Source organism: Periplaneta americana, chromosome 5 (genome assembly GCF_040183065.1).
Source record: "Periplaneta americana isolate PAMFEO1 chromosome 5, P.americana_PAMFEO1_priV1, whole genome shotgun sequence".
Classification (NCBI taxonomy): Eukaryota; Metazoa; Arthropoda; class Insecta; order Blattodea; family Blattidae; genus Periplaneta; species Periplaneta americana.
The window spans coordinates 190,933,366-190,959,942 of record NC_091121.1 but is presented as its reverse complement, the minus strand read 5'-3'; the positions used below and the strand labels follow the sequence as shown (position 1 = coordinate 190,959,942).

At 36.0% G+C, this 26,577-nt stretch overlaps 1 protein-coding gene across 2 annotated transcripts in view; it reads left to right on the top strand.

The window, feature by feature from the left end:
- eIF5B (eukaryotic translation initiation factor 5B) overlaps window positions 1-26,577 on the top strand; it is a 288,622-nt gene that overhangs the window by 1,933 nt on the left and 260,112 nt on the right. For both annotated transcript variants that reach the window (XR_011332334.1, XM_069826929.1), the window contains exons 3-4: window positions 14,187-14,391; window positions 18,195-18,902. Coding sequence is in view for 1 of the 2 variants with exons in the window: in XM_069826929.1 (XP_069683030.1) it covers window positions 14,187-14,391; window positions 18,195-18,902 (913 nt within the window). In the remaining variant the exon portion in view is untranslated. The remainder of the gene's footprint in view (window positions 1-14,186; window positions 14,392-18,194; window positions 18,903-26,577) is intronic.

Here is a 26,577-nt window from a genome sequence, read left to right as displayed (position 1 = left end):
AAGAAAGAAATGTGTCAGTTCTATATAAATCACTCTGTACTTACCCAACTCAAAGTAGATGTTGAAAATATCTCTCACCAACTGGTACACACTGTTGACACCTTCTTATGAAATTATTAATTACTTTAAGAAGTTCTGCTTCACTGATTGTCTCGATTTCAGCTCTTATATAGTCTTTAATCTGATTATTTTATGCGGGTTTCCACATAAACCTTATTTTTAAGTGCACCCAATAGGTAGAAATCGCATGGTGTTAAATCTGGACTTTGTGGGACCCACAAATTTTTACTGATAATTCTTCTTCGGAAAATTCGACGCAATTCTCTCATGGATTCTTCAGCAGTGTGAGCAGTGTAGAGTCTTGTTCTCCATAAGTCAGCTCATCTAAAAATGGGTCAAGGATCTCATTCACATAACGCTTGCTGGTAATTGTGCCCTGAGTGAAAATAGGCCAATAATTCTGTGTCCGTTCATTGCACAACACATGCCTATTTTTTGACCGTAACTTACAAAGGTGTTTCGAGTACAAGATTGGGTTTCTCCTGACTCTAATATCGATGATTTTGTGAGGATACGTGTCCATTTAAATGGAAATAGGCCTCATCAGAAAAATAAATTAATGTCTGATCAATTTCCTCAGAATTTACTTTCTCTAAAATCCAATTACAAAAATGCAATCTCTTTTTGGGATTTTGTGCATTTAACTTTTGAAATATCAGAATTCTGTATGGCTTTAATTTAAGTAATTTTGTTGCTTGATAAGTGGACTCGTAACTTCTGTTTCCTGTGCCAAATGCTTAAGACATTTTTGCAGGATGTGCTCTAGTCTCTGTCCTATCTCGTCTAATTTTTCTTCTGTAACAACATGTATCCTCCTTTGTATTTTACAAGCATATACTGAACCTGTCTGTTTGAATTTTTTGGCTAACTTTATGTTGTTGTTTTCTAATGCCAGGCGTTTGACAATAAAGTCATTTGATCTCTTGCACTCCAATATTTTTCAAAGATATTATCATGGAGCCGCAATGGGCTTAAAGCCTACAGCTTGAAGCAGAAGAAGAAGAATAAGAAGAAGATTATCATGGTCAGCCACTGAAGCACAGATTTTGAGGTGTTCCGAATCCATTTCTTGGTTTGAGTTGCACAATGGGCAGTTAGGGGACTGATATATTCCAATTCTATGCAGGTGTTTGGCCAAATAATCATGGCCTGTTGCCAATCTAAATGCAGCTACAGACGATTTTCGTGGTAAATCGGGAATTACTGTGGATTATGATGCAGAAAGTTCCATTTTTTCCCTTGTGATTGTGTTATCAAATTTTGTTTGCTGAAGTCTAAGTATGTAGATTTAATAAATCTTTTCACAGAGTAATACGTAGATTTAGTAACAGGTCTGTAAGTAGCAGTGCTGCCCTTCTTTGCTAAAGCATCCGCATTCTCGTTTCCCAGGATTCCACAATGGGATGGTATCCATTGGAATACAATTCTTTTATTGAGTGATATTAATTGAGAGAGCATTTTAGTTATTTCTGCTGTTTGAGATGAAGGTGTGTGTTTAGAGACTATTGATAGAATAGCTGCTTTGGAGTCTGACAATATAACTGCATTCTTAAATTTATTGATGTGGCATAGAAGATTCCTGAGACTTTCACTTATTGCAACGATTTCTCCATCAAGTTGTTCCATATCCAAGAGATCTATAAAGTGAGAAGAGACAGCACGTAACACCTGCACCGGCACCTTGTTCTCTGGAGATCAAGGATCCGCCGGTGTATAAATGAAACCAGTTTTGTGGAAGGTACCTAATATTAATTGTCTCTAAAGACAATTGTTTCATTATTTCACTGTTTACTTCTGATTTCAGTATTTCTTGTATTAAATTTAGGTAATATTCTATATTTAATAGAGTTAAAGGGTTTGGTTTAATTTGTAAATTTTCCTTTAAATTCGGGATATTGATTTTCTGTTTTAATTCTTGAACCATGGATATGAAACTTTTTTGAGTTTTCAATCTACAGAGAGGACTGTATGAATGCCAATTGTTTCGTGGTAATCTGGTAAGTTTTTCGTATTGGATCAGTGCTTTTTCTTCTATTGTCATTTTGATGCTGTTAATATTAGTGAGGACTCTCATAGAATCTATTGGAGTTGTTTTGATTCCATCAGTAACTTGGCTTACTTTATTGTAGGGGCATTAGGCACCGGGATCTATTTGGAAATTTGTTACGGAAGTTCTGTCTTGTTCTTGCACAAGATTTTCTGTATTTTATGCACTTAGTAAGCATATACACACGTTCACTTAAATAAAATCTCATTGCAACAACGCCGAACACACACACACGCAACACAACATGATTAATTCAACCTTCACACATGAGTGCAGATGATACACTAACTCGCAACTGTCACTGTATGGAACGGTTTTTGTTAGTGTACACAGGCAGGAAACACCACAGTCTAGTAGGCCTATATACAGCCACGAAGCTTGAGTTTATAAGGATACTAGGAACAATAGACTGTGCAGGTACTATTTTGCATTGTCAGTAATGAGGTGATAGTAGCGATCCTAATCCCCATTTCAGTTTGGTTGATAGGCCTTTGCCCTCTACTCACACTCTCTACCATCAGTGAAGGGGAAGATGTTACTGTTCAGCTCACAAACGTTCAACTACTTGACTTTCAACATAGTGACAAATTTTATTATCGAAAGTGTTTACCGGTAATCTATATTTCAAAAGTCTATACTAAGCGTTTATATTTAATTTTATTGCTGCTTATATCAACTGGCACATTAAAAAGCTACTAAGAGCAGAAGATAAATGTTTTCTCCACCGCTAGTTGCTACTTTACAGCATACACAAGGGGACAATCTGCACTGTGTCACTCCTCCCTGACTTCATAATACAAACTGACATTCCTTAACTTAATTATTTATTAGTTGAAAATAATGTAAGAACGACACTAAAAGATACTCAAACATATAATCGTCAAACATCTGTGTCACTGTATTTTATATTCACTAATGTACTTACTTACTTACTTACTTACTTACAAATGGCTTTTAAGGAACCCGAAGGTTCATTGCCGCCCTCACATAAGCCCGCCAGCGGTCCCTATCCTGTGCAAGATTAATCCAGTCTATCATCATACCCCACCTCCCTCAAATCCATTTTAATATTATCCTCCCATCTACGTCTCGGCCTCCCTAAAGGTCTTTTTCCCTCCGGTCTCCCAACTAACACTCTATATGCATTTCTGGATTCGCCCATACGTGCTACATGCCCTGCCCATCTCAAACGTCTCGATTTAATGTTCCTAATTATGTCAGGTGAAGAATACAATGCGTGCAGTTCTGTGTTGTGTAACTTTCTCCATTCTCCTGTAACTTCACCCCGCTTAGCCCCAAATATTTTCCTTAGCACCTTATTCTCAAACACCCTGAACCTATGTTCCTCTCTCAGAGTGAGAGTCCAAGTTTCACAACCATACAGAAGAACCGGTAATATAACTGTTTTATAAATTCTAACTTTCAGATTTTTGGACAGCAGACTGGATGATAAGAGCTTCTCAACCGAATAATAACACGCATTTCCCATATTTATTCTGCGTTTAATTTCTTCCCGAGTGTCATTTATATTTGTTACTGTTGCTCCAAGATATCTGAATTTTTCCACCTCTTCGAAGGATAAATCTCCAATTTTTATATTTCCATTTCGTACAATATTCTGGTCATGAGACATAATCATATACTTTGTCTTTTCGGGATTTACTTCCAAACCAATCGCTCTACTTGCTTCAAGTAAAATTTCCGTGTTTTCCCTAATCGTTTGTGTATTTTCTCCTAACATATTCACGTCATCCGCATAGACAAGAAGCTGATGTAACCCGTTCAATTCCAAACCCTGCCTGTTATCCTGAACTTTCCTAATGGCATATTCTAGAGCGAAGTTAAAAAGTAAAGGTGATAGTGCATCTCCCTGCTTTAGCCCGCAGTGAATTGGAAAAGCATCAGATAGAAACTGACCTATACGGACTCTGCTGTATGTTTCACTGAGACACATTTTATAATTCACTAATGTACTTTATTTAATATTTTATTTTCTTGTGTGTACAGTTTGGGGGGTGCAGGTATAAGAAGTAACAGCTACTGGTCTGTCACTGAGGGACTCAGGACAAGTAGAAGGGGAAAGAAATGCCTTCGCATCCTCTCAACTTGTATGAAATGTCGTTTAGTGGTTAGCAACTATCTATGGATGCATATTTATTACGTATTGAGCTTCGTGACTGTAGCCTATATACTAGACTGTGGAAACACACTAGCTGCACAGGCAATGCTGCAAATGAAAACCCCACGGCATAACAAAACAGTGTCACTGTATAACCTCGGCAGTTGCAAGCGTCGTTAAAACAAAATTTACAATTTTTACCGGTATGATAGTTATTCTCAACTATACCATGTGAGTTTATGTAACTTTAAAAAGTGCATTACAAGTCATTGAGTACATATTGTAAATTTTATACTGAACAACAATGTAATTTTATTATCTCAACAATAATTCTTCACTTTCTACAGTTTAATTTCACTCCCGTCAACAATGGGATTTGCTCTCCGCACAGCAACACAGCGTTTGTTATTGCACTCCACAAACGACAATGACAATTTACTTGGACGATTACGAACAACAATGAACTGTTAATCTTAACTAATATTCACAAAGCACTATTTACAACACAGAACTGTCAGTTCTCAGTTCACAGCTCGTTTGTCTTGGCTAGTTCTTCTAGCTCAGTCACTCGCGTTCACAGAATCTCGAACCCCAGACCTTCAGAGACGATCCGCTGCACTTCGAACTCAGGTCCCCCAACTGTGGTCCACTGCACTCGAACTCCGGGCTTCAGGCTCCACAGTTACGGACACAACTCAAGTCGCGCTCTGGTCTCGAAGCTGGCTTCACTGCTACACAAGGCTGTCTGGCTTGTTCTCCACTGACTTTAACAACACTGCCTTTCTGACTGACTCACTGACGTTCACTTGCGTCTTCTCTTTTATAACCAAACTATAGTTTCTGGAGAGTTTGCGGTCGGTCGACAGATGCCTAGAAGATAACGGATGTCAGGATGGCATTCTCGAATAATCTCGCATGCTGCTGCTCCCCTCCTTCACTGCGTGTAGCACATGCCCCCAGGAAGCAGATGCGCGCGCAACCCGCCCAAAACACGGCCGACTTAGCTCTTCCTTCTGCTGGTTGTGAGATCGTATCTCACGCGGCTGTCACAATATTATGATGTCACCAATAGATGTCACAGATACAATGTTTAATTGTATCTCCATGAGGACATTTCAGACGTACATACTTTTTATTTCACTTCTACCAAATCAGGCGAAAAGTAGTGTAGTGGGGACTAATGTAAGTCAACATCACACAGCTGGCCATGAAGCATCGGATTCATCTATGGGATCATTTTTATTTTTAATAAACTACTCATATTTTGCATCGTGATGACTGCTGCAAAACTTTACCCGTTTTAACTATGTTATTTCATGCGTCTATGTTGCGCACATGTTCTTCTAGTCTTCCATTTAATGTATGCTTTCACCATTTTAATATTTGGACTCTGTATGATGATTAATCACTATAACCACTAATCATAATCATAATCATTTATTACATCCACTGATCATATACATGATATGGGACATGTCATATTTACAAACTAATAATTAATTACATAATATACATAAAAGTAATAACTATAATTAAATGCAACACAAATACAAATATACAAAACTTGGAACTTGATTGAAGAAAACTACAGGTCGGTCGATTTTGGCTACAAGTCCCATTTGCAGTATGTCTCGAAGTCAGGAGTCAATTTCAACCATCGTGTCCTTCATGAGAAGACATCCTTCTCGAAGTCAGGATCTGGAAAAGAGGAAGTAAAATTTTTTGAAGTAAGGTGTTCTTTTTCTATTCAGTTATGACAATTTTCAATAAATTCGTTCATACTGTAAAAGCAGTTTTTGATTAAAATTTTATAAAGAGCTTTCTTAAATTTCTGATGTGTAGATATTTCTTTAAGATAATTTGGTAGGCTATTATACATAAGAAGACCAGCATGAATGAAACTGTTTTTATATAGAGTTGTGTTAAAACTTTCAATAAAAATATTATCTTTATTTCTTGTATTGTACTGGTGTGTGTCTGAATTTGTAGGAAAGCTATACAAATTATATTTGATAAAAATTAAAGTTTCATAAATATAAATACAGGGTAATGGCAAGATATGTAATTTTTTGAAGAATGGTCTGCAGCTGGTAGTATGCTTTTAAGTGATTATTATTCCATTATTTTGTGATTGTACAGTCATTTTATGTAATACTTACTGTTTTTAATTTATCATCTCCATATTTACATTACGCAATTACCGAATCTTATTGTTTTGCCATACTATTTTTGTCTTTATGCCCACAGTATCACTATGTGTTGCTAGACCTGAAGATGTCATTAATTGGCAAAAGCGCTTGTCATGTTTTAATTACATAAATGACCTAATGTAATTTTTTGTATCATTCTTTAGGTTAAATAAGACAGTTATTGAAGGATTTTTATACTCATTTCATTTATATGCTAACTTGTCGGATCAATATGTCTTTTAAAAAGTTATTGCTTGTCAAAAATATTTTATCTTTTAGAAGCATAGAAGTATGCTAGAGTAAAATGTAAATTTTGTTGGATAATGCATTGTGAAATTACAAACTCGTCTTTTTTTTTTTGTGTTTGACCGTCCATTGATTTCCGGCTACTACTTCCACTTTTTTTTTTTCTATATGTGTCTTCTGTACGTGTTAAGTAGGCCATACATAGCCTATACAATACAGTACATAGCCCTCTAAGAAGATATCTCTGCATGCATGTTTAAATGATTGTAATTAATATTCATGATCTGCAACGATGAGGAAGACATTTGATGCCCTCTAAGAAGATATCTCTTCATGCATGTTTAAATGATCGTAATTAATATTCATGATCTGCAACGATGAGGAAGACATTAGATTATGTTCTACTTTGACCTATTTCATAATTAATTTTCACAATCATGCAGAGAGGTCTAAGGTCTTTGTGACTAGCAGAATTGCATAAGATTTTGCAAGAAAAGCTCTTATTAAATATAACCTATTGCATATAGGCTAAAGCATCTTAAAACGTGGAAAAACTAGCATTGAAGTAGTTCTGGTGATTTTGGAAGTGGAAATGGTTGAATTTGTAAGGGATTTCTTGCGGAGATGGATTTCAAAAGTTAAGAATTTTATAGGGAAAAGGAAATTGTTCGGAAATGTAGTAAATTACGTGAGAAATAAGAGGTGTGCGGTACTGGAAGTGCAAATGTTGTGATTTCTAGTGAAATAAAGGAACGTAGGGACATAAAACACACGATACGATGTAATGTGAAGAACGTAAAACTTGTATTAATTCATTAACCTAGAATGCAGTGAAACACAACAAATAATAATGAAATAGATACAGAATTCCTATATTGTAACTTCGTTTTCACGTCGCCCATTACGCTGACATCACTAAACAAAAATCACTATACTTTGAAAATTCTGCAGAGATTCGTATATGCAAGGCATAATAAAAGCCTAAACTAACCTAACCTGTCACAGATTCTTATTACAAGACATAACAAAAGTCTACATTTTTTAAAACTGCATTGGATTAATAAGTGAAGATATTATATAAAAAATGTAATAACCTCATTTACTTAGTATTATTTAAAATTATTAAATAATTTAATGCAGTTTATTTCATAACATTGTTGCCCCTATTTTGTGAAATGCAAATATTTTAAAATAATACTAAAATGCTGCTCTGCTCAACCTACAGAAATTAGAGCACTTACACTCAGTAAAGTAGTAGCAAGTGATTTGACCTCGTGCTGCTTGTACATTGATAGACTCAAAATGCCATCCAGGTATATACAGAACAGAAAATGAAATGTCACTTTGATGATTGCAACTGTATGTGGTTATTGTTATAATTGTTCTTATGTAGAATTTAATGATGACACTGATACATTTCAAAAAATATTTTCTGCTACAAGAGAAAAAATTACTGATTCTAGTTAACTGAAGTGCCCTGAATCCGAATCTTACTAATGTTTTCTGTTTCACGTCAGGTTTTTCTGTAATTTTGAAAAGAAATATGAAAAAAACGTCAAAATTGACAAAGTTCATGATTAAAAAAAAAAAAATAAATTAAATACGATCATCTAACTTAGTTGACTACTTTGAGGTATTGGAGGTGTTTAGTTCTGAGCATGTATTCAGATTTTCTCTATCGCGCCAGGTTTTTCCTGTAATTTTTGGAAATAAGAATGAAAAATTTCAAAATTTAAACAAGAATTTCAAAAACTTCAAATGAGGTATATTATTTTTAAAAACATATTTTAACGCCGTAATATAACATTCGAAAGTATAAAATTAATTAGGTATTAAACCTTAAATTATTAATAAAAAATTTTGTTATTAATTGTTAATAAAATCATTTTTATAAAATTAATATAATATTATATTATTATATTACCTATATTAATTATTATTAATTATATAAATTATTATTAAAAATTTACTTACATCCATTCAAATGTCCAAATGTCGCTCGAAACGTTGTGCCGTTTTGATGAATCCCTCTTTGTGCACCAGCAATAATCCGCCAACATTGATTCATTTCACTTGCCCTTGTACCTTATTTCCATGATTTTAATATCCTGATGAAATCTTTCACCCTGCTCCTTACTCATTGCACAAAGATCTTTGAGGAAGTAGTCAATATGTTTGTGCAGAAAATGAAGTTTCTCACTCATGTTGCAACCAAGAGTTCCCGGCAATTTCCTTGTAATTTTCAGATTTTCTGTTACCTAGGAAGTTTTCTGTCAAGCTCTGAAATGAATGCCACTAAGATTTTTCTATTTCATTCATTACATACATACATAAGTGTTCTTCCTATGGGCAGGTCTTTCACTGCAAACCCAGCATTCTCTAATCTTTCCTATTTTCTGCCTTCCTCTAAGTCTCTGCATATGATTCACATATCTTAATGTCATCTATCATTTGATATCTTCTTGTGCCCCAAACTCTTCTCCCGTTCACCATTCCTTCCAGTGCATCCTTTAGGCAGTTTCTTCTCAGCTAGTGACCCAACCAATTCCTTTTTCTCTTTCTGATCAGTTTCAGCATCATTCTTTCTTCACCCACTCTTTCCAACACAGCTTCATTTCTTACTCTGTCTGTCCACTTCGCTTGCTCCATTCTTCTTCATATCCACATTTCAAATGCTTCTATTCGTTTCTCGTCATTTCATCGTAATGTTCATGTTCCTGTTTCATACAATGCCAAACTCCATACAAAGCACTTCACTAGTCTCCTCTTTAGTTCTTTTTTTCAGAGATCCGCAGAAGATGCTCCTTTTTCTATTAAAAGCTTCCTTTGCCATTGCTATCCTCCTTTTGACTTCCTGGCAGCAGCTCATGTTACTGCTTGTAGTATATCCCAAGTATTTGAAGCTGTTCACTTGCTCTACTGCCTCATTTAGAATTCGCAAGTTTACCTTCTTTATTTTTCTTCCCATGACCATGGTCTTCGTCTTGTTTGCATTTATCTTCATCCAATACTGTTCACAGCTGTCATTTAGCTCCAGTAGCATATCCCTTAGTATCGTCTCCTCTTCTGCTAATAACATATCATCAGCAAATCTTATGCACTTTATTCTTCTTCCTCCTACTTTTATCCCTCCCATGTTCTGAAAACAATTCTTCACCAAATCCTCCAAGTAAACGTTGAACAGAGTAGATGATAAAGGACATCCTTGTCGCACTCCTCTCCCTATTTCACTTCCTTCAGACATTTCTTCTCCTATCCTGACTTTGACTCGTTGTTTCATATATAAGTTACTGAACAGCCTCCTGTCTTTCCAATCCACACTTGTTTTCTTCAGGACGTCTATCAGTTTGTTCCAATCCATTCTGTCAAACAACTTTTCTAGGTCCACAAATACTATATACACTTCTTTATTCTTCTTTAGGTATCTTTCGCCGATTGTTGATAGTAGTCGAGTTACATCCCTTGTACCTTTTTCTTTTCTGAAGCCAAACTGCTCTTCTTCCAACTGTCTTTCCATCTTAGAATATAAACGTCGATTCAATATTTGCAGGAGAATCTTCGCCTAGTCTTGAACTCCTTACATTTCTTGGCATTGTTTGTCTTCGGTATTCATTCAGTGATGACTGGAAATTTGGATCCCTCATGAGGTCTCGTATCTGTGATCCATCAAATACACCAGCTTTTGTTCACAAACTACTTTCCTTTGGTTTTCAAAGAAGCTTTAAACACTGACTGAGAAATGAAAAATAAATTACATGTAATTGATGACAGCACAAGAAAACATGAATAAAAATAGTTATGAAAGTAGAATGCATTATGCAGGTAATCATTACATCTCTGCTGCTTTTGGCGGTGCTCTTCAACAGGAAGTAATTTTATTGCACCACTTAAGAGACTTTCTGTTCACAAAATAAACACACATTTAAGGCTTATATCTCCAGTTTCAAAGAATGGCATATGAATAAATGTAGATGAATTTAAATACTATTATAGTCACAATCATGCCATGGTATGAAAGAAAAATTTCACAACCTCGAGCGGGAATCGAACCTGCGACTTCCTGTTCTTCGGTCAGGCGCTCTACCACTGAGCTATCGAGTTCGTCTCACGCCAAAGGCTTGGAATTATCCTTTCATACTGGCAACTCTGTTATAGAGTACTGTCCATAGCATCTGATCTAGTCAGCACTGTTTATGGCTTGAAAGAAACTTTACAAATGTAATCTTCATCTTATGATGTTTGGTGACGTATACACGTCCGTTGATGTGACATATTAATGAATTTAAATACTATTATAGTCACAATCATGCCATGGTGTGAAAGAAAAATTTCACAACCTCGAGCGGGAATCGAACCTGCAACTTCCTGTTCTTCGGTCAGGCGCTCTACCACTGAGCTATCGAGTTCGTCTCACGCCAAAGGCTTGGAATTATCCTTTCATACTGGCAACTCTGTTATAGAGTACTGTCCATAGCATCTGATCTAGTCAGCACTGTTTATGGCTTGAAAGAAACTTTACAAATGTAATCTTCATCTTACGATGTTTGGTGACGTATACACGTCCGTTGATGTGACATATTAATGAATTTAAATACTATTATAGTCACAATCATGCCATGGTATGAAAGAAAAATTTCACAACCTCGAGCGGGAATCGAACCTGCGACTTCCTGTTCTTCGGTCAGGCTCTCTACCACTGAGCTATCGAGTTCGTCTCACGCCAAAGGCTTGGAATTATCCTTTCATATTGGTGACTCTGTTATAGAGTACTGTCCATAGCATCTGATGTAGTCAGCACTGCTTATGGCTTGAAAGAAACTTTACAAATGTAATCTTCATCTTACGATGTTTGGTGATGTATACACGTCCGTTGATGTGACATATTAATGAATTTAAATACTATTATAGTCACAGTCATGCCATAGTATGAAAGAAAAATTTCACAACCTCGAGATGAAGATTACATTTGTAAAGTTTCTTTCAAGCCATAAGCAGTGCTGACTAGATCAGACGCTATGGACAGTACTCTATAACAGAGTCGCCAGTATGAAAGGATAATTCCAAACCTTTGGCGTGAGACGAACTCGATAGCTCAGTGGTAGAGCGCCTGACCGGAGAACAGGAAGTCGCAGGTTCGATTGCCGCTCGAGGTTGTGAAATTTTTCTTTCATACCATGGCATGATTGTGACTATAATAGTATTTAAATTCTTTAATATGTCACATCAACAGACGTGTATACGTCACCAAACATCGTAAGATGAAGATTACATTAATAAATGTAGAAATGAAGTGAATTTTTTTTCAAGTTTCCTACCAATATTAAGCACCAAAAATGAAATTTAGGGTACTTTGTTCATAATTGTTAATTTATGTTGTTTTATAACATTCTAGTTAGCCTACTCTATTATGTTTAAATTACCAGCTTTAACGTACTAATAATACTTACTTACTTACTGGCTTTTAAGGAACCCGGAGGTTCATTGCCGCCCTCACATAAGCCTGCCATTGGTCCCTATCCTGAGCAAGATTAATCCAGTCTCTATCATCATATCCCACCTCCCTCAAATCCATTTTAATATTATCTTCCGTCCACACCTGTGGAGTAACGGTCAGCGCGTCTGGCTGCGAAACCAGGTGGCTCGGGATCGAATCGCAGTTGGGGCAAGTTACCTGGTTGAGGTTTTTCCGGGGTTTTCCCTCAACCCAGTACGAGCAAATGCTGGGTAACTTTCGGTGCTGGACCCCGGACTCATTTCACCGGCATTATCACCTTCATATCATTCAGACGCTAAATAACCTAGATGTTGATACAGCATCGTAAAATAACCCAATAAAATAAAATAAAATAAAAATATTATCTTCCCATCTACGTCTCGTGCTCCCCAAAGGTCTTTTCCCCTCTGGCCTCCCAACTAACACACTATATGCATTTCCGGTTAGCGCGTCTGGCCACAAAACCAGATGGCCCGGGTTCGATTCCCGGTCGGGGCAAGTTACCAGGTTGAGGTTTTTTCCGGGGTTTTCCCTGAACCCAATATGAGTAAATGCTGGGTAACTTTCGGTGTTGGATCCCGGACTCATTTCACCGGCATTATCACCTTCATCGCCATTCAGACGCTAAATAACCTAAGCTGTTGATAAAGCGTCGTCAAATAACCTACTAAAAAAAATATGCATTTCTGGATTCGTCCATACGTGCTATATGCCCTGCCCATCTCAAACGTCTGGATTTAATGTTCTTAATTATGTCAAGTGAAGAATACAATGCGTGCAGCTCTGCGTTGTGTAACTTTCTCCATTCTCTGGTAACTTCATCCCTTTTAGCCCCAAATATTTTCCTAAGCACCTTATTCTCAAACACCCTTAACCTATGTTCCTCTCTTCCTGTCCAAGTTTCACAGCCATACAGAGCACCAGTAATATAACTGTTGTATAAATTCTAACTTTCAGATTTTTTGACAGCAGACTAGATGACAAAAGCTTCTCAACCGAATAATAACAGGCATTTCCCATATTTATTCTGCGTTTAATTTCCTCCCGAGTGTCACTTATATTTGTTATTGTTGCTCCAAGATATTTGAATTTTTCCACCTCTTCGAAGTATAAATCTCCAATTTTTATATTTCCATTTCGTACAATATTCTGATCACGAGACATAATCATATACTTAGTCTTTTCGGGATTTACTTCCAACCCTGTCTCTTTACTTGCTTCAAGTAGAATTTCCGCATTTTCCCTAATCGTTTGTGGATTTTCTCCTAACATATTCACGTCATCCGCATAGACAAGAAGCTGATGTAACCGTTCAATTCCAAACCCTCTCTGTTATCCTGAACTTTCCTAATGGCATATTCTAGAGCGAAGTTAAAAAGTAAAGGTGATAGTGCATCTCCCTGCTTTAGTCCGCACAATAATTTACCTAAAGACATATACCAATTTCAGTATTTAGGCATTTTCATGAATTTCGAAAAAAAAAATCGTTATTTTTAGAAAATTGGAGATGATGAAACCAAACTACATATGGGCTTTGTAACTATCCATAGTGGGAAACTGAAAAATATAAACAGTTTCTCTGTAGCAAAAGGGTTGCATACCAGTGTTAGTATGATAAAGAATGTAATAATTTGACTTGCCATCCTACTGTATATCTGTATAGATCTTCCAGTCACAAACTTTAATATTTAAATGGGAAAGTAAAAACATTGATCCCCCCAAAAAAAGTCTAATAATTATACAAGGCCTATCTTCTGTCTCAAGTGATGGAACTTTTTGTAATGAGGAAATGAAAAATAAAATATCTCTCTACAGTAATGCTATTGGAAGCTGGGAATCTTGTTTTATAACAGTTTTATCATAATTTATTTCGTCTGTATGCGTTTTTTTGTGTATGATTTTTTTATATCATTTATATTCTATCAGACTGGTTGTGATTTATTTGTATTGCACACTGATTTCTGTATGTAAACACCTTCAATTGGTTTCATGGATGTATTGAATATTACTGTATTTGTTTTATGATTCTAGAAATAAAGATGAAGACACTTCCAAAGTAGATGTAATAGAAGACCTAGAAGATGAAGCTGCAAGTAAAAAGAAAAAAGGAAAGAAGGAAAAGAAAAAGAAAAAAGATTATGGTGAAGACGACGAAGATGTGGATGAACTAACCAAAGAAATTGAAGATGTGAAAATTGAACAAGGGAAAAAAGAGAAGGAAAAGAAACAAAATAAGGTATGTACTCCTCTTTCTGCAGAAGATTAGTTCGTTAAGTTAAAAAATTTGAATCAAATACGCAACTTTATTCATTTCTATTAATTTTGAATTCACTTTTCTCTGTTGAAATGAATTTGTTACGTGATATAACAACATAAGTTACTTGTTCACACAGGGCGACACATACGAGGGTCATTTCATAAATAATGCACAGGTTGGCAGAAACTGTGAAGTGGATGACGCAACACCAATGAAAATTACATTCGTTATAGTTGAAAGATTGAGGAAGAAGTACATTTGTTCCTTTCGTCCATAGCATACTCTGTGTTTAGATAACGAGAGCTAGAAATGGAGCCTACATGTGTTTTGGATACTGTGACAATTGAAGACCAAATATCGAATCTTTATGTGGCAAAATCCTTCCACAGAAATCCCCACTTCCACAGTGCTGAAAGTTTGTGGTGAACTTCCAATGAACCGTAATACAGTTTCTCGTTTGGCTACTCGTTTTCGTGATGGTCCTGTTAGCAAATCTGCAATGTCCAGGTGTTTCTGCTTCTGTTTAGCAGTCAAGCAGTGAGGGACCCATCACCTATCAAATTCTTTGAATTTAGTGAAATCCCCGTAGCTACTGAAAGTTCCTCACATGTTGCTCCTCGACATTCTTCTTGAAGAGTATCTGCCACAAGTTTCACACTTTGTTCATGTGTTGATGTTTTTAGTCTTCCTGGTCTTGCATCATTGTCTAAGCCGACGTAAAAATGAGTAGCTCAATGAGAAACTGTACTATGGTTCATTGTAAGCTCACCACAACTCCTCTGCTGTGGATTTCTGTGAGGTTTTGCCACATAAAGATTCATTCTTTGATCTTCAATCGTCACAGTACCCGAGATACATGTAGGCTCCATTTCTAGCTCTTGTTACCTAAACACAGAGTATACTGTGGACGAAACGAACACAGTGTGCTTCTTCCTCAATCCTTCAATTGCAACTGACGTAATTTTCATCAGTGTTGCTTCATGCACTTTTCACAGTTCTGTCAACCTGTGCACTTGTCATTTGTTATGGAGTCCTATGAAAATCTACTGCTGTTATCAATAATCTGAAGATGAAGGAAATGTTGTGGGTTTTGGGTTCATCCACTTTTAATTCAAAATGTTGAAAATCATGCTGCATTGTTTTTCTTGTAGAGCTAGCAGTATATTCAAACAAATTTGCAGAATATTACAGAATATCTAAAGAATGATATGAAGTATTATTGAGTTCTCTAATCCGACTTATTAGAAAGGAACTTAGAATTTACTATGCAGCGCAATTTGTCTGCTACCAAGAGTTACAAATGAAGTAATGATGGATGAACCTGTTCATAGACTTCTGTCTTTATTTGTCTTGCATTTTGTTTTTCCATGAGGCCAACGACACCTCATTTTCTGAAAGCTTCTTTTAATATTATTTTTCTCTGCCTAAAAATCCATTATCATAGCTAAGTTTGAACTCAAAATTCTTGAATGCACAGGTAAGCACAGTAACCACTAGGTAACTGAGGATGGCAAAGTGTAGAGAGGCAGAGGGGTGGGGGGGAGGGAGTGAGGAGGGGGAAGGGAGAGAGAGTGTTGTATTGTATTGTATTTATTAACATTCCATAGTATTCATACATTGCTTTATAGCTAGAATATGGAACAAGTCAAAAAACTTAATACTATTATAATGTCTTAATTTATAGTCACAGTCTAGATGAAATATATATAGACGAGATTTACAATATAGTCTACTAGTACACCACAAAGTTTTAGTATTAATTTCATGAAGTGTTATTGAATGTCATGAATACACCTACAGAATAGAAGGCGTGAGAAATTAGGTACTTCTTAAATTTGGCCCTAAATAATCTTATGTTTTGAGTTTCATTTTTTATATCAATAGGGAGGCTATTAAAAATTTTTACTGCCATATAACGCACTCCTTTTTGATAGCACGATAGACTTGCCGATGGAGTATGAAAGTCATTTTTTTGACGTGTATTTATGCTATGAAATGTTGAATTAGTTACAAAGTTTTCACGATTACATACGAGGAAGATTATTAATGAAAAGATATACTGACAAGCCATGGGCATTATTTGTAGTTTTTTTTAAATAGTCCTACACGATTCCCTATATTTGGCACCTACTATTATTCTAATTACTCTTTTTTGTAGTAGAAATATACTGTTACTATCTGTGGAATTTCCCCAGAATATTATTCCAAAACTCATTACCAAGTGGAAGTATGCAATGTATATTGTTTTTAAGGTATTGATATTTACTATCTTTTGCATAGGTCTAATAGCAAAACAAGCTGAATTTAGTTTGAGGGTAATTTCTTTAATATGATTTTTCCAATTTAACACATCGATTTTTAAGCCAAGAAATTTGGTTGTTGTTGTTTCTAATAGGGATCTATTGTTAATTATTGCGCTAGAAATTTGCGAGGTTGAATTTGGACAGGATTTAAATTGAATTATGTTAGTTTTGTTACAATTTAATACCAATTTATTGACTGAGAACCAGTCACATATTTTGAAGAGAATTTCCTCTGTTGAAGATTGGAATGTGTTGGAGTTATTGGCTGTAATTACTATACTTGTGTCATCTGCAAATAATATGGGATGACCTACATCTTTTCATGCATGCATGCATGCGCATGCATGCAAAGTACTGTTTTTATATTGGTTAGGTTTGAAATTTGAGTTTGAATTCATAATATTTATTCTTATTTAATTAAATGAAAGGGTTAGTAAATTAAAATTACTAGAAATTCTTCTCAAGTTTGTAATAATGATGTGAATGTGGCTTCACATAATAAAGGGTGCGGCAAAACATCCTCCCTAATTTAAAGTTTAAATAAAGAACAGATGGATCAAAATAAGGAAACTGTATTAATATGAACTGTATCTAAACAGTGGGAAATTTAGGTTTACATGCGTTGCCATATCGATATCAAATGACATGCGCAAAACAACAAGAATTGAATAGGACATTGAATACACGGAATTGACATTCAATTAGTGCAAATTGTAATCTGTAACGAATTCCAACTATGCCGTGGACGGGTGAAGAACGTGCTTCGTTGTGGTATCGTTTCTGGTAAGTGGTAATTCCATTGTCGCTGCTCAGATGTTTTCCGGACGCTTAATTTCTTCACGTGGCGACGTCCCCTGGCCAGCACGATCACCAGACCTTGCACCCTGCGATTTTTTTTTCTTTAGGGGCATGTTAAGGCTGAGGTGTTCACACATCGGCCGAGGACTTTGCCAGACCTAAGAAATGCAATACAGGAAGAAACTGGTCTTATTCCTCAAGAAATGCTAGTTAGAGTGAATCAGAATTTCCGAAGTCGCATTCAACAATGCATTGATAGTGAAGGACACCACTTGAGGGACATGTTAAAAAAAAAAAATGAAAAATTCCCTCTGTTCAGATACCATTCATATTAATAATGTTTGCTTATTTTGATCCATCTGTTTTTTATTTAAACTTTAAATTAGGGACGATGTTTTGCCGCACCCTTTATTATGCCCCTATTTGTTAACATGAAACGACAATTTAAAATCACACAGTATAGTGTGCATTCTATGTTGGGTCTTTGACATTTGTTAACCCACTTGAAGCATGTGGACGTAAAGGAAAGAATTGGCCCGTGGTTGTGTATCATTCCTGGATAGCTCAGTGGTAGAGCATTGGCGTGTTTAGCCAAAGATCCCAGGTTCGATACCCGGTCCCGGAACAATTTTTCTCTTTAATATTATTGTAATAATGATGTTTGTAATATTTTTGTTGTAGAAAGCAACTCCAAAACCGACTGCAGAATCTAGTGATGAAGAGCAAATTAGTGTGTCTAAACCTTCGAAAAATAAAAAGAAAACTGGATTTAGTGCACTTGCCGATGACAGTGATAGTGATAACGAAGAAGACAACAAGTTGAAGACAGCTAAATCATCCAAGTCGCGTCCAGCTGGCAAGGTAAAGGCTGGATTTGCTCTTCTTGAAGTAGAGGGTGGAGATTCGGACTCTGCACAAGAGGATCAGAGTAAAGATTCTGATCAAGAAGAAAATAGTAGGAATGCTAACAAAAAGGGCAGTAAGAAAGCAGCCCAACCTGTAGATGTAGATGAAGATAATATCTCTACTAAGAAAGAAGAGAAAGGCGGAAAGAAAGGGAAGAAACAGAGGAAAAAACAACAGGATGACGACGAAGATATAGAAAAAATGTTGGCAGAGTTGGAACTGGAATACTCTGGAGTGAAGAAGGAAGTAGTGCCAGAAGAAAAACCGGTGAATGAAGAAATTAGTGAAGAGAGTAGTAAAAAGGACAAGAAAAAGAAAAAGAAAGATACAGAAAAGATGGAGGCAGCACCGGAAGAAACTCAGGAGAAGCCAAAGGAAGTGATAGATGGGGAAGAGATTGAAGGCACAGTGAAGACTGCTGCGCAGAAGAAGAAGGAGAAGAAGGAAAGAGAAAAGCAAAAGAAGATGGCACAAAAAAAACAGGTTTGTATTTTCATGTTTTTAAATCATTAATTGTATTTTATATTTGTTGACATCAATATTAACTCTACAGTAAACCCCTGATAAGACGCTGTTCAAGGGACCGGGTGTAAAACACGTATTAACCAGGACCGCGTATTAGGCAGGTATACTAATTTTGACTTATATATAGTAGGCCATCTATTAGCATTTTTCTTTGTTGAAATACATGATTCATGAAAGGTAATACAGTATTACTCAATTATGTAATTACTGTACTCTACGTCAAAGACATTTACATTATGTACTTTACTTAATTCTTTCGGAAAAAAAAAAAATTATAGTTGTTTGCCGTGTGCGAGTTCTCCAAGTCCTCATGTTTACCACATTTCAGTGTCTGCGATTACATCCTTCCGACGTCGCAGCTGTAGTGACAGAGTCGCGATTTTTTATTATCGTTCTTAATGTTGATGGTGGGATTCCTAATGCATCAGATGCCCACGTGCATCAACGTCGGTTAGTGTAACCACTAGTTAAAATTGTCACCTAACCCCTGGTCGACCTCGGTTACGACTTAAATAGGAGGTTAACCACAGTAATCTCTAACCGGCCATATGCGAGCGGTTAAAGGAGATAACCAGTGGTTAGTAGAGCAAGTAAAGCAAAATGGCGGCCAGAGCCACAGATGTTTATTTCGAAGACGATTGTTATTGTACAGTACTTGAATTACTTGGATAGGCCTAGAGCGTGAGTGTGAAGTTTCTTTAGTGGAAAGAGAGAATTCTTACGTGGAATTAGGTGACAGAACATTTCAGGAGGGATTTTGTTTATCAAAATCTACAAATGGCTCACTTGAAATAACACAAAAACAGTCATATTTCTTCTATTACGATTCTATATAACTTATTTTCTATATTTTAAGAGGGACTACTTGAATATCTCTTTCTCTATGTCACTGGCTGAACAAAGAGGTTATGGATGGATCTTAGGATAATGAACAGTAACCTGGTGTAAATGAGGTCCTGGATCGTACACACATTCCTACTAATCTTCTGCATCCTTTTCCTTTATGGAATTTCCTTCTTTTTTATATAATATATTTAAATCTAGTAAGTAAGTCTATCGATACTTTAACCTCATATTGGAATATAATCATTTTTGCATTCAATTTTCTATTTTGTACGATTTTAACCTAACAGCACTGAAAAACAATGAAATGCAACTCGCAAATATAACAGCGCCCAAAGGCAAAGAAATGCAACGCGAAAATGTAGGACACGTTCATTTCGATGTAGAACAGAGTGAGCACAGTCGTTTTTAGACGTTGACTATTATCTTTGCAGCGGTATGGATGCTTTCCTTTTGTCATTTTGTAGAAACAGTGTACCGTCATAGACTTTACTCTGGTTAAATGAGGTGTCAGCTAACCATGTTTAAGTAATCGGTGATTATGAATGGTGCACAGAAATTACATTTTAACCACTGTTACTGTTTAACCGACGTTTCGTAATCTGTGATTACTGCGTTTTTAACCGATGTTGATGCACTTCGCCATGAGAGTTGTTTCTGAGTAAGAATACTGTTCTCATCGTACTTTCGTAAGATTTCCAATTTTTCCGAGACAGAAAGGGCTTTTCGTTTAACACTTATTGAAATCACATTCACGGACACTTCAATACAGAAAAGGACAACAAACTGCCCAGCAATAATTTCCAGAATTTTATTACGGCCGAGTGAGGAATGTTGTTTGAGAGAGAGGGTTAGCAAGAGGGTGAGGTATTGTAACTGTATGTAGTCTTTAACCACGCAGGTAAGGAGTTGAATAAGAGAGCAGAACAAGAGGGTGGGGTATACTAAGGTATGAAGTATGAAGGTTTAAATGCGCAGGTAAAGGGTCGAATACCAATACTTCTCAGGTTAATGGCACCAGTGAGCCTGAATGACCAAGATGTTTCAATGCTGTTACAATACATTGCTGAAAATTACATCGAAAATATTCCACAAAAACAGCGTATTATGCGGGACTTGAGCGCAACAAACGGGGTATTTTATAAAGGCGTTATATATGAAATGTGCAGGGACCGGACAAAAAAAGTGTATTACACGGGATAGCGTAATAAGCGGGCGCGTCTTATCGAGGTTTTACTGTAGTTTTAATACTAATGTATTAACTTCCCATGCCAGAGATTCAGATTCAAATTCTAGTGAGACCAAGAGAGGATGTGAAAGATGAAGACAGGTTGATACAGATTTTAAAAGAGTACTCCAAATTCATCTGCTATAATTCCACAAACTATTTCATAATTGCCTCACGCAGAAGAATTCGTTCTGGTAAACTAGCATGTACAGTACGGGCTATTCCATATGAAATCGATCAGTAAAAAACCTCGCATTTTTTTATACTCTAATTTCTTCCCTACTTATACAAGGTGCTGAGGAGAGTGCATTTTCAAAAATATACCATCGAAAGTCAAACGGTTTTCGTATTATTGAGCGACGAATTTAGCGTATTTTATAAAAACAAGCCTCTTTTAGCTCTCAGAACATTGAACGAGAGCTTATTTTGAAACTGATATTTGGGAGGTTATGTTAAGAAGTAATCCTTATTTTTATTGTATACAGAGAGACAGATAATGTGATTTTACTTGCTTTTAGGCTTTTTGACCATTTGTAAAAATGTAAAAAAAATATTGAGGAAAAACCTTGCATTATTAAGAGGGATTCGGCATTGTTTGCTTAGTGGCTCGGCAATAAGTTTCGAGGGTATCAAATAGATTATTTTCACACGCCTAGGCTTGAATGGCGCAGTACCGCACGCACTGGCCGAGAGCTGAAGATAAGCGAGTGTTGGGCGTCATTTTACTCCTGTGTTTATGAAACCCTGTGATAAAGCTAGCACAGCCATGACTGCTAGATGACACATCACGTGTTTGTCTCCTGGCCTTGTTTGTCTCGGCTACCTCCCGTCTCACAGTCAGCTGGTTAGTTCACGCACGTACTATTTATTTTCTTTATTTGATATTTTCAATACTTTCTTATCAACGGTGCACCAGTAAAAAATATGTGTTTATTTGTACTTTCAAAGCAGAATCTAACTATATATTTTTAAAATATTTTTTCCTAGCCAAAGGCGTCTTAATGAGGAAAAATATAAATTTCTCCATTTCCATAAAAAGTAAGAAAATCTGTTTATATGTCAATATAAACTTTAATTTCTCAGCATCAAAATAAACCATGATTTTGATCATTGGGTGAAAGGGTTTCGGAGCTACAACAGTTTAAAGTTGCTAATTTTATGAAAATACGATAAATTTAAATATTTTTAATTTAAACACTAGGAAGTTCTGATGCCTCAAACTTTGCACAAAGCATTGTATCACAGTTCTCTACGTGCAAAAAAAGTTTCATTGTATTTAGAAATTGTAAGGTCTATTTTCTCTATATTTTGGTCGATTTGAGATGGAATAGCTCGTACAGTCAAAAAGTTTCAGGACTGATGGAATAGAATAGAAATTGCTTACTTTTGATTTATTGATTGTTTTCCCCTTCAGTATAATTCCTTTTTTAACTATACAATGATACCAGTGTTTTTGTCTCTTTTGAAACATTCCTAGATTTTTTTATCTTGTCAAGCACCCACTGCATACTCACGTTTTTTGAGCAATTTCTTTAACCATGGAAACAAAAAGTTAGAAGGTTCAGAGTCATATGAATATGGAGGTAAAGAATGACAGTCATTTTGTTTTTGGCCAGGAAGGTGCAAACAGGCAAGGCTGTGTGGACTGGCGCATTGTCATGATGTAGCAGAAAATTTTGTGCTTCTTACATGTGTGGCCTTTCCTGCGTGACAGTTTTCTGCATAATGTAAGAACAGCAATCCTTTTGCTCATTCCTATAAATTCTTGCACATATTTTTTTATGTTTTTGTGGACTAAGAAGCCCACTCCTTTCTGTCTGCCTGTCTCTCCTATATGGTACAAAATGTTCCCATTGGGTTCCTAGACAATATCTTTCCCTTTTTCCTAGGGTGACCAGATTCATATCAATAAAAAAGAGGACACAAAGCTTCAAAAAGGAGGACATTGTTTGAAAAAAGAGGACAGAAAATATATACTTAAATATAGACTTAGGCCTATATTATACTTCAGATTACGTCTAAATATATTTCATTACAAAATATTTACAGTACTACAGATTTAGGCTTATATTATACTTAAAAGTTTGTTACTATCCATTTTATTACAAAATAATTATGAAAAACTCCAATATGAATTCTCAAACAGCAGAAATAACTAAAAAGCTCTCTCAATTAACATCACTCAATAAAAGAATTGTATTCCAATGGTTACCATCCCATTGTGGAATCCTGGGAAACGAGAATGCGGATGCTTTAGCAAAGAAGGGCAGCACTGCTACTTACAGACCTGTTACTAAATCTATGTATTACTCTGTGAAAAGATTTATTAAATCTACATACTTAGACTTCAACAAACAAAATTTGATAACACAATCACAAGGGAAAAAATGGAACTCTATGCATCATAATCCACAGTTAATTCCCGATTTACCACGCAAATCATCTGTAGCTGCATTTAGATTGGCAACAGGCCATGATTGTTTGGCCAAGCACCTGCATAGAATTGGAATATATCAGTCCCCTAACTGCCCATTGTGCAACTCAAACCAAGAAATGGATTCGGAACACCTCAAAATCTGTGCTTCAGTGGCTGACCATGATAATATCTTTGAAAAATATTGGAGTGCAAGAGGTCAAATGACTTTATTGTCAAATGCCTGGCATTAGAAAACAACAACAATTATTATGAAAAACTTAATAATAATGATTTTACAGTTAGTTACGTATGAAAATCAAGGATTAAAAAGGACAGGAAATATCTATTTAGATTTACATTTGCACTTCAATCTCTCGATTTACTAGCTACCTCTGAGCAATGACCATAACAAGGAGGAGCAAAGAGTTTTATGACTGTTGGCAAAGAGTGTATTCCGTTGATGTTGCTGCCACCTACAGGAAAATTACTTGAAAAAGGTGTCAAATCAGATAATTTCAAAATATCAGGCATACAAGTTACAAAAAGGAGGACATTCCTTGATTTTTTAAAAATCCACCCGGACTCCGGACAGAGGCCTAAAAGGGAGGACATGTCCGGACAAAAGAGGACGTCTGGTCACCTTACTTTTTCCTGATTTCGCTTAGCCCTAATATGTCAAATTTTATTTCCTCTAAAGCATGATCCAGTTCATGACTATGTAACTCAAAGCACGAAACAGTCAAGCTTATCACCAGATGCTCAAGATTGTAAGACTGTCTGTCAGTATCTAAGAGAAATCTATAGCTAATGGTGTTTAATAGAAACAACAGTGGTTGAAGACAATAATTGGATCTTCATTGTATTGTTGTTGTTGTTGTTGTTGTTGTTGTTGTTGTTTTTTTTTTTTTTTTTTTTTTTTTTTTTTTTTTTTTCTTCAGAGGAAACTTTATTCTGTTGCAGCATTATTGGCAAGTTGCGTCAATTTCTAGGCTATATTCTGTAAGATTTGTGACAGACACAATATTAGAAGACAGATTCCCTCAGTTTACTACAATTTACATTATTTTAACCTTTGGCTGCAAAAGGGTATCTGTCGGATACAGGGGGGAGAGCCATTAATCCTTCCCATTGAAGGCTTTAAGGAACCAACCTGGACAAATACCCAATGTCCCATCCCTACCTTCCCATGGTGCAGCTGTTAGTAAGCATAATTTTACGAGCTGAACTAAAGGGTGGGCTACTCATCCATTAGCACTGGTCAGCTTGATGAGTTAATGACTGAATTTGGTATAATTTTCCTCTATTCAATACCTAATTCCCTCTTTACCCTTTCCTATCCAGTCCTCTGACTGCACTCTTACTTTCTTCGACCCCAACGGCATTAGAGCATTTGAGGTCAAGGGGTTCATTTCCCTTTCCTTCCTCCCCTTTCTACTTTTCTGTTCCTAGTGCTGACCTGCTATGGCACTAAAATCGTCCTCCAGTGACTTAAGGAGGGAAAGCTGGTGATCAACAAGATCTCCCAGCTAGGTTCAATGGACCCGTCGACCAACAGCAGGTGTGGTCCTCCAGACATTCTGGGGTTGTGTGTGGATGAAGTAGCCACCAAAACATTAAAATATGGTGTTCACTTAAATCAGCTACAACTTACCATTTAACTCCAATATGAAATGAGTACCATTAAGGTAAAATTATCCGGAGGTAAAATAGTCCCCCAATCGGATCTCCGGGCAGGGACTACTTTAATGGTACAGAATCAACTAAACATCTTACAATGGAATGCTGGCGGTATAACAGGCCATGATTGTTTGGCCAAAGACCTGCATAGAATTGGAATATATATCAGTCCCCTAACTGCCCATTGTGCAACTCAAACCAAGAAATGGATTCGGAACACCTCAAAATCTGTGCTTCAGTGGCTGGTCATGATAATATCTTTGAAAAATATTGGAGTGCAAGAGGTCAAATGACTTTGTCAAATGCCTGGCATTAGAAAACAACAACCACAACATTATTTTAAACCTCTTTATTTTCTTGATAGTGAATAGCAGAGTGCTGCATTGGAGTTAAATCGCTCGCTTGAACTCGGTCGAGTGTTGCACGCTCGAGTGAGATACAATCGGTCGTGATACGCTCGTAATAAATAGAAGCACAGTACAGGTCATCTCACCGACATGTCTTATCTTGTATGGAAGGCGACAGATAAGATACACATATGTTTTGCTCACACGGTAAAAATAAGGCTTTATTTTCTGCGTTTATGACAAACATTTAATGGAACAATCAATGGAATGTACCAAAACAGGAACATGAAGTTATAAATAAAGTAGTATGAAAAACTTCGATATACAGTTATTATTGCTAATTAATAATTATTCAATATTTGATTAACACATATAATGTGATAGGTCCATACATAGTGTTCCGCCTATATACTGCGACATTGTAGAAACGTTTTACAAAATATTATTGATATAGCAGTAGATTGATAACAATATTAGTACAGAGATAACGTCACAGAAATATAATAAAACGAATAATCATGCTGCACAACTGTTACAGACGCAAAGATTGATACACTAATTATTAGAGATTATTATTATTATTATTATTAGAAAACTTGATACATTTCTTGCATTATCATGATTGTGTTCTCCGTTTATAATAATTACATTTACATCCAATAACAGCTATCAGATGTGGCAAAAACAAAATCACTTCTGTGTGGAAAAAAAAAAAAAAAAAAAAACATTTACCTACAACATTTATATTACATTTTAAAGCAAGTTTTGTAGTTGTACTATGGAGAGGTTAGTTAAACACTGCAAAGTTTTGAAATGATAAACATCTATGATGTTACTACACAGTTCATCACTGTAACAAGAACGAATGTCTAACGCTCGGCTTATACTGTTCGAGGATTTATCGCTTGCGACAATTTTACCCATCATGCATGTGCGCTACCTATCGGATTATGCTATGAACTACTTGGCGCTCGAGCGAAAACGTCCGATGCAGACCTCTGCTGAATAGCGTCTGTAGTTTATAAATGTCAATAAGTGAAAAAATAGAGGCTTTATTAGATTATTTTGTTTAAATATTCTTCATATCTGAAGTTCTGTACATCATCAGTTATAATTAGAAGT